At 41.1% G+C, this 10000-nt stretch overlaps 1 protein-coding gene across 1 annotated transcript in view; it reads right to left on the minus strand.

The window, feature by feature from the left end:
• Positions 1 to 8161: 8161 nt before the first annotated feature.
• Positions 8162 to 10000, minus strand: part of LOC113828089 (uncharacterized) — a 2344-nt gene continuing 505 nt past the window's right edge. Inside the window, exons 2-4 of the mRNA XM_027381029.2 lie at positions 9028 to 9179; positions 8788 to 8914; positions 8162 to 8462 (exon numbers count right to left, since the gene is read on the minus strand). Coding sequence (XP_027236830.2) covers positions 8374 to 8462; positions 8788 to 8914; positions 9028 to 9179 — 368 coding nt within the window. The 3' untranslated portion in view covers positions 8162 to 8373. The remainder of the gene's footprint in view (positions 8463 to 8787; positions 8915 to 9027; positions 9180 to 10000) is intronic.

Genomic DNA, 10000 nt, shown 5'->3' on the forward strand with positions numbered 1-10000 from the left:
ATTCAAAATTTCTGAATATTTTTCCTAAACAAATGGACTTTAGCATTCATCTAATTTACAACAGAATAAGAATAAAAAAATGAAGAAAGATAAATAACGTAAATCATGTATTCAAATTTGTCGAGTGCCATCTATTTAGCAGATGCATTCCCGATTTTCAGTGGGATGAAGAGGCATGAAAAGGGGTCTCGTTCGTGCTTGGAATCCTGCGGCATCGTGGTGTAGTGATGCCATTACTCACAAGGTCTTCTCAATGACCCTGAGCTTTACCTTTATCTGGGTAGCGTTTTGGGCGCGTCAGTGACCTGCAGCGGCGGCAGTGCTCCACCACCCGATAGAGGGATCGGAACCCATGTAGGTGCGAGACAAGAGGGCGTCTGAGTGTTATGCTGTCTAAGTGTCTGTGTGAGGGTCAGTCTGTGTGAAAAAGAGAGCAGGGTTTCGTTCGGCATGACTTCCGTCTGGGTGAGAGACTGTTTTTTGAAGAGCAGAGTTAAGATATTCTTCAACATTCCTTATCTTTAGAAATATTTTAAAGCACTTATTTAGCGCTGCCAAGTTATTAAATACTTAAAGTCAAAAGATGTTAAAATCCAAGTGTTATGATTATTTGTATATTTTCCATAATAAAAGAATTCATGTTATATTCCATTTTCCATCGTTCCTTTGGTGTATTAATTAAAAGGCGCATAAAAGAAAAGATAAAAGACAAAGGAACCTTTTTACAATCTATTTTCACAACTAGAGCTCCAACTAGCAAGGTCTCCCCCGTTGTAATAAAAAAAAGTGTCTGGTCTGACCCATGGCTCTCCCCATAGCTACCACCCATGGGGACCGAAATGGCTAAAACATAAAAAAGAACGTAATAATGATAATAAAAAAGAGAGCAACACGGAATAAAATTAAGTGCTAGAGAGCAGAATTCATTCTACCATGTGCTAAATTTCACTTTTTTATTGATCTTATTTTTTATACTTTTGCTGAATGTCTTGCTCTCAGCCAGCGTCATGTGGCCAAGGTCATCAAGACAAAGGAACCCGTTCATTCTTCCAATCTACATAAGGTCATAGAGTTTTGTCTCCCGTTGAAGAGTGATTATTTATTCGTTGTTTTATCGTCTGCTCGTAGATTTGTTAGAGGGAATTCTTTGTTCTTCATACGAAAATAATTTTGAGATTTATTCTTTTGTTATCATATTCGTGGCATGTCAGGATGTGAGTCATGGAGAGGTTTGTGTTGCAGAGTCGACACTAGAGGAAATTTTTTTCAATGCAGGGGGTGAGGTGTTCATCTGGTGGCACTGACCCTGAGGCGGCCAACACCACCTCCTCCTCTCTATCCGCCCTGTGTGACGCATCCCACGGTTGTATTGTTGGTTTTATTATATTATCAATTTGCAAGACGGTCCACTCACGTTGCAACAGGCGATATTCTTGCTTTCATAAGAGACAGAAGGAGGAGATCTGTATGGACTATGCTAAGGTCCGGATCACCAGCTGACCCGGCTGACCTGTCAGCCTCCTCGTTGCCATGGATACCAGAGTAGCCATATCAGCTTGACTGATTTGTTGGCAACATGCAGCTTACGAATGATATTACCTCGTAGGTCATTTTAGTGGTTTTTAATGATTTGATGATTTCAAGTGAACTTAATGGATCGGAAAAATGCTATTCTACCATGGGTTGTCGATTGTGCTAAATCTATAGTTTTATCAATGGCAAAAGGTTCAGCAATAAAGATCGATGTTTGCTTCGGCAATTTGAAGTTCAATTCACACTCAGTCGACCATGTCCCCGCACCCACATATTGCTCGGTCTTGGAGCCGTCGGTATATACATATATATATATATATATATATATATATATATATATATATATATATATATATATATATATATACGTATATATATATATATATATATATATATATATATATATATATATATATATATATATACGTATATACGTATATACGTATATACGTATATATATATATATATATATATATATATATATATATATATATATATATATATATATATGTATATACACACACACACACACACACACACACACACACACACATATATATATATATATATATATATATATATATATATATATATATATATATATATGGAAATATGGAAGATGTTTAATCAGGATCTCTCTAAACCTGTGGCGTACCTCCACCTCCGGCGCCATGGCCTTGGTTAATGGAAGCCAAGCTTCCATGATGGTGCAACTGGGGGTTTCCCATGGCGCTAGGTTTGTTTGAACCAGGGTATCGATGGTAGAGATCTAAACCGACTTTCTGGATGAGGTTGTGCAGTCTTGGGTCAAAGGGCAGCTAATGCTACCATTGCCATCAGGGCGGCTCGGGTCTCGAGCCACCTTCGCGGCAGAGGTCAGCCAATTGCCGCGGCGGAGACCCTCAGTCCGAGTGCGTTTCAGGGCTCCAAGACTGTCTGATGCCGAACCATACGCAATTGACCCATGATCTACTTTAGACCAAATCAGGCCTTTATACCATTAGCAAAGACTTCCTATCAGCTCCCCCATTTATTTCCAGAAATGCACTTAAGTGCTCTTTAGCTATTATTATTTAATTGACCAAGTGGTCTTTCCAATTTAGTCTACGGTGAAAGAGTAGACCGAGAAATCTAGCTGAATTTTGAATAGGTTTTGGGTGGTTGTCTAGAGTTAGCCTGACGTTCGGCTCCCTATGTGAAATAAATACCCCAATACTGCTTCTGGAAAACTTCAAACCCCACTGGAGGCCCCAGTCATGAATCATATCCAGTGACAGATGGATGCGATCTGCCTAGAATTCTGCATTACTGCTGGAATGCCATAATAAACAATCATCAGCGTACAGTGAGGATTTCTGATTCCGAGGGGAGCTGGTAAGATATTGATCATACGCAGAAATAAAGTTGGTGACGTTCCTTCCTTGTGGGACAAAAGTGTCCGAAAAAGTGGCATTGTCAGAAAATAGCTTGACAGAAAAAGGTCGGTCAAAAATGAAATTTTGAATAAAACAAGCAAGTTTCCACGTAATCCAAAAGCATAAAGTTTCCTAAGTAGGCCATATCGCCATGTCATTGAGTAGGCTTTTTCTATGTCTAAAAATAATGAAATCAAAAAGTGCTTTTGGGCAATTGACTCTTTAATGTGACTGTCCAGTTTTACTAGAGTTTGGCATCCTTTCCGAAAGCCGCATTGCTCGTCAAGTAGATTTGGAATTTCCTCCACCTTTCAATATGGGAAGGTGCGCGAAGTGCCATGGGTTTGGAAAACTCTGTCTTTTCTAAATTTCATTGTACACTTTTAGCAACTTAATCATGACATCATGATTAAGATGCTTTATCATCTCATGCCGAATCTCATTAGGGCCTGGGGACGTTCCTTTACAGGCTTCCAGGGCTCGATCAAGCTCATCCATTGTTAGATCTTTATTATAATCAAAGTCAACTCCTGTGGCAAAGTGTATGGGTTGCAGCTCAGCTTCCTTGGTGGTCAGGAATGCAGGATGAAAATGGTCTGAGCTGCTTGTATATGAGAACTGCTTGGCGAGCGCATTGGCAATGTGTGTAGGCGAATCTAGATTTGTTCTTATCAATTTTACTGATAGTGGACCAAACCTGTGATATTTTGGTATGCTATTGACTGTAGAGACAAAGCTCCGCCAGGTCTTTTTTTTTGTCTAATTGTTCTACTAGCTCTTGCTAGTTTATAACTGCAAAAGTTCTCATTGGTGATGTTAGTTTTGAAAAGCCTGTAGGCCCTATTGCGTTCAAACAGTGCCCAGTGCCAGTCTGGTGTCCACCCTGGAACCCTATGCTTAACACTATCTGTGAAAGTCTTAGGAATGGATATTATCACTGCATCTAATATACAATTTTAAACATTGTTTACTTTATCATCAAAGGTTTTTCCAACGAGTTCGAGTTTGGCGCTCCTGGAGAAGGCGGCCCAGTCTGCTCTTTTGACGTTACACTGAGGTGCTGAAGGCGTCCTCGTTGTGTCACTTGAATATTTAATGCAAATAGGAAAGTGGTCGTTTCCCTACGAGCCAAGTGCCTGTGGTGTGCCACAGGCACTTGGCTGCTGCTGTTGAAGAGACCAGAGTTAGATCAATAAAGCTCAAAAAACCGCTATTATCGTCCACCCGCGTCGGTCTACCATCGTTCATAAGGATTAAATCTGAATCATTAACAAGTTTATCTGCTCACCTCTACCATATACCCGCAGGGAACCCCGTAATGTATGATGAGCTTTAAAATCACCTAAAAATCATTTATTTTGTGGTAGTTTCATCATATATTTCCACAATAACAGATGGACAATAAACTGAACATGTAGCCAGATACGTGCTATTGACTTTTACTTCGCATGCAAAAATTCCAAAGCAGTCACTTCTGTAAAAGGGATGTACATGGCAATTCCGCCTCGCCCCTACCCTCTCGATCCTCCGACACAGATGGTAGTTCCTCAGCATAATCACGGCATCTGAGAAAAGGTTTGTTAAATTTGTCTCTTAGACAACAATAACATCGGGAGCATAAGACGAGGCTAATAGTTTAAGGTCATTTACTTTAGTTCTAACACTGTTTGGAAGTGCCTTGTCCGCCGGTTTTAATTTTCTTTTTCTAGGAGGAAGGCCCTTCCTCCTCTCCTTCGCTGCCTAAGGGCCATCCATGGGTATTTTTGGAGACAATAGCCTCCATGTCCTGCGTCTCGCTGCCAGGGAGACATCCGGTTGAAGATGACTCGTTACAAGCAGACAAAAAACGGGGAAAGTCCTAACAGGAGCCGCCGGGACGAGAAGGTGTGATCCAGATTGCGATTGGTATCATCCTCCTTACGTTGCTTATTTTGCTGGTTTGATTCAGCAATTTATTTAATTGTACTGGTCAATTCTTTACTGTCATCCATTGGCTCTTTAACTCTCTTCTTCAAATCAGCAGTTTCCTTATCCTTAGCCGCAAGCTCCTGGCTGACACTGCTTGTGCTGGGAGTGTTGTTTGTTGCTGTTGAAGTGTAGGAAGTATTGGCTTTGCTGGTCAAACCTTCCACTTTCCTCTTGGCTTCACGGTAACTAGCATCATGACCTCTCGTGTATGCTAATAGTTCAGTCTCCTTCAAGCTGTTGCATTCAGCAGAGCCAGAATGATGGGAACCTCCACAAGTAGTACACTTAGGAGTGGTTTCAGTACATTCTGTAGTATCATGAGTTCCAGCACATTTCCACAAGTAAATTTATGTGTCCTTAACATTGCATCATAATGAGTTGTGTCCAGATTTTTGGTATCTATTACAGCACATAGTTTTTTACTTTGGGTATTACTTGTACAAGTTTGTATCCTACAAAGATGTAGTCTGGGATTTTATTAAAGGCAAAAGTCAAAAAACACAATCCGGTTTTAGTTCTCACATTCTCGTCTTTCTTGGTCGTGCAGTTCATGTCCACTACGCCTTGGTCTTCCATATTTTCAAGAATTTCGCTTTCATCCATTGTCTTCAAATCCCTGTGAAAGATTACCCCCTTACAGGTATTTGGGCCAACAGGAAACGTTACTTTTACCTTGAAATCATGAATCTGCGTCAGTTTAAGCATGTCGTTAACCTGGGATTTGAATTGCACTTTTACGAGGAGGCTACCATCTCGCAATTGCTTTACAAAATCAAAGTCGCCGTCCACTTGACCATCAAAGACCTTGATGATGAAGGGATTAACGTTGAGAAGCGACTGATTTTCATTCACGCATCTGGCAGCCAAATCCCTGCATTCTCTGGAGGGATAGCAAGAAATTGTCGTTCTCGTCATTGGTTGGCGTGCCGTTCTTCGTAGTCGACTTGGTCTCGGGGAGTCCTTCCTTGAGGAGGAGAAGGGGTAGCCGGGGATCAGTCACATTGGGCATCGGACCTAGTTCGACCCCTGGGCCCTTGTCCGTTGTCCGGAAGGCACCAAAAACCCTTAAATCTTATTATCCACCTATCAGCAATAGCTAAGAGAGAGTATGGCAGTTAGGCGTCTTCTACCCCTTCAGTGGAAGCCTGGTTGCGTTCTCCTACACCACAGAGGGATCGAATTACGTGGAGGGCACTTCTCTACCGCCGAACTTGCCGAAGCGAAGGACGGTAAGTAGATGCCCCCCACCCCACCCTCCAAGCGAATGCGGGAGCCGGCAAGGGAACTCCGGCAGGCTCAGAGAAGTCACGTTAAGAGAGGGAAGGAATTTGGAATAAAACCTGCGCCCAAATGACGCCCCAGACTACCGGGCCTCACTACCCAGGGCTCAATGCCCGTAAGGGCTACCTTGGTGTAGAAGAGTGCTGTGGGTCTGAGGTGGAGTGCTACCTACGCCTACTGTAGTCTCGTGTTACCTGCAAAATCAAACCACTGAAGGTACAGGCAAAGCACTAGGGAGTACATGTCTAAAAGGACTTATTCACTCTACCGTCATGAACTCGGAAGCACCAATATCTTGCGAGACGAGATGCCCCGGGCACCAGGGTAACCCCTGTGGCACAAGACTCAGAATGGTTGCTGCTGCGTTTTCAAGCAGAGATCGGGCAAGAATTCATCCATAACACGAGCGTGCTCCCGCTCTTCTCTAGTGCGACATATATAGCGAGAAGGAACGTCCTGAGCAACCAAGTGTCACTGACGATCTATTAGAAGGAGGGAGAGCATTGTGGCAACTCAGACACATCGAAACTCTGAGTTGTAGGAAGAGCAAGATGTGTAATTGTATTTTTTTCTCTTCAGGAAAATGTAATGAATACTGTGCCTAATGGATTCAAACATATATATTTGTATTTCGCTCGAAATGACCATCTGGACTGTAAGAATATTTTTCAATTAGAAAATACAACAGATTGAGTAGTGCAAACCTTGCAGTGCCGGCCCGAGGTCTGAAAAGCAGCGCCTCAGACGAGCCCCGAAATGGACAGCAAAATCAGCAATGGAACTGCTCTCCGAGAACGAGATGATATGTATTTGTTTATAGATATGAATATGAATATGTGGATATATTCATATATATATACACATCTATTTAAAAACGTATGCATATATACACATATAGTATATATGTTGTGTGTGTGTATATATATATATATATATATATATATATATATATATATATATATATATATATATATATATATACATATGTATATACATATATATGCATACATATATATATATATATATATATATATATATATATATATATATATATATATATATATATGCATATATATATATATATATATATATATATATATATATATATATATATATATATATATATATAATACACACACACACACACATATATATATATGTGTGTGTGTGTGTGTGTGTACTTATATCATATATATATAAATAGATAGATAGATAGATATTATATATATATGTGTGTGTGTGCGTGTGTGTGTATGACAACAAACCGAGGCAGGAGACATCAAATGAAACCGTTTGCGCCTTTCGCAAGTTCTATTGTTGACTTTTATTATCCAAATATATCATAGTTATCTATATATCATGAGTTGTTTTACTAACTGAAAATAAAAGCACTTTTACTTTTCCTTTCATTACACTGATGGTGGCAATTGCTTGAGCGCAGTTGTCAAATCTATGAAATACTGTTTATCTGTTGCAGATAAAAGTTAGTCTTTGTTCTTAAGTTTTGTAATTTGAATGCGTATAACACTATGATATAATTTCCTCGTCTGGATTTCCTTTCTGTTGTAGATATTTGTTAAATAATATATATGATATATTATATTATATATATACATATATTAAATATACATATTTAAATAAAATCATGTACGCATAAATTAACGCATGCATTAGGGGGTGGTTGGTGGAAGGCAGTCCCTCGTGCTGGCCCTCCCTCCCTGGGCGCAGCAGGGTGCCAGTGCCACGGAGCGACGCCTCTTCGTGCCTCTTCTTCCCTCTCAAAATCGGAAACGCAGCTGCTAGGCCGTTGACACTTGACAAATTCGAAAATGTAATTTACCTTATACATATTCCTTCGTGTTTATTTTTGTTTCTGCTGGAGGTCAGATGATTGATAAGGTTTATTTATCTGTTTTGTATTCGTATTCTCAAGCACAATTTGGATTTATTAAATCAAAGTGAAATCTTGAAACAATTTGATTTATTACGAGCATACACTACCAAAATTTCACATATGGCGCCTTATCTTCGATATACTTGTACATAAAATGTATTAATGGCTAACTCATACAGTGGAATTCTAGTCGAATAAATCAATAGATATACGGGTTTGTAAGGTTACCTTAGGTAGCTATAAAATAATATGGAAGATAAATATGAGCATCACAGAAGCAGTTCAGTCATCGCGGAACGAGGCAGCCGTCCTTGCCAGCCTCATGTCAGATTTATCCTCGTTTCCACACCGGGAGGCTGTGTCCTGGGCCCCTGCGGAAACAAAGGCATTCATTACATAACTGCAGATATACGGTAGGATGTTCGGATTTTATTGCAATGTTGGTGACTTCAGGCACAGAAGTTGTGGTTGCGGTTGATTGTCAGGACTTCGGCAATGATGTCGATTCCAACAATACATCGGAAACACCCACTCTGTTCTCATTTCACTCAACCCTGATGATTAAAGGGAAATAAACTCATAAAAGAAACACACACCATCAGATAATGGGGAATTTTATATAGACTTAAGCACCCACTGCATATCTATAGAACTCACAGAAGAAGTAGAATATCACTACGAGTTTTCTGCCTTTACCTGACCGACCTTTAGATTTCCGGCTTCGTAAACTTCGGCACACAACGGCAGGGTTTCTCTGACACCAGGAACTCGGAGGAGGCGCACAGGCAGGGCGCGCCGGCGACGTTGGGCCTCCCGCCTGTCGCTACAGTAGGAGACAAAGACATAATGAGCATGGTATTGACATTTATCCTCCGCCTCTCTGTTTCCTTCTTTTGTATTTGTGACTTACTCCCTCTGGTAAATATTTGATCTTACAGATGTCATCCCTGTCAGGAGCGGAGACCAAGCCCTGCAGGCCGCCGAGCGGAGATCCTTCCACGGCCTCCGGGCTCGCCGCCAGCACCGCCGTCGCCAGGAGGACGCACAGGGAGACCTTGAGACTCGTGGCCATGGCTGACTCTGGACGCCTGGCGGAGGAGAGGGACAGGTCTGACGCTCCTTGCGGAAATGCGGCTGAGAAACACACGGGGAAGCGACGGCGGAGGCGGGCAGGGAAATCTCTACTCGGTTATCTAGCCATCTCTTTGTAAACTAAGCAGGGATGGTTCCCTATATATCTCATACGAGCAGTTCAGGAAGCCTGACACACGCACATACACGTGTGTGTGCGTGTCAGAATCTATAGATGTAAAAGAAGGCCGCACGCCAGCCGCAGCGAGGCCAGGCGCCGAGGGGCGTCGCCGCCGAGGGAACGCGGTCTCCTAAACGTTCGCGTTTTAACCAAAGGCTTTTTCTGTAGCATCCCGTCACTCCAAGCACTTTGATACATTGATGTTGTATCATAGTCGCCACAAAACAAGTTATTTTTCTTAATTTCACAAATGAGAGATCAATAGAAAAACATTAAAGTGCCTAATATACAGGTATGACAGTTAACTACAAGAAAAATAGTGTAGAAGCTTCAAATAAAACAGAAATAGTACGTAACTGCTCTGCAAATATGATACACACGCCTTTTCATATGTCTTTCTCGGAATCAGCCAAAAAAAAAAAAAAATCTTATTTCATGCATTGTTCTTCATATGAAAAGTGAAAGTTACAAGAGGTTTTGCATCTTACCGCATCCACCGCGAGCGAGCTCCGTGTCCGAATCAGAGAACTGGATAATACCAATGATCAGAGGTATTTATTTGTCTTTTTGATTAGATTATATTAACAGATGGTGATGCACAGTCTATTCTGCTATTTTTGAGCCTGTAAGGTTGTATCGTAGAGGTATAGAATGATT

The sequence above is a fragment of the Penaeus vannamei genome, chromosome 10, assembly GCF_042767895.1.
Source record: "Penaeus vannamei isolate JL-2024 chromosome 10, ASM4276789v1, whole genome shotgun sequence".
Lineage (NCBI taxonomy): Eukaryota > Metazoa > Arthropoda > Malacostraca > Decapoda > Penaeidae > Penaeus > Penaeus vannamei.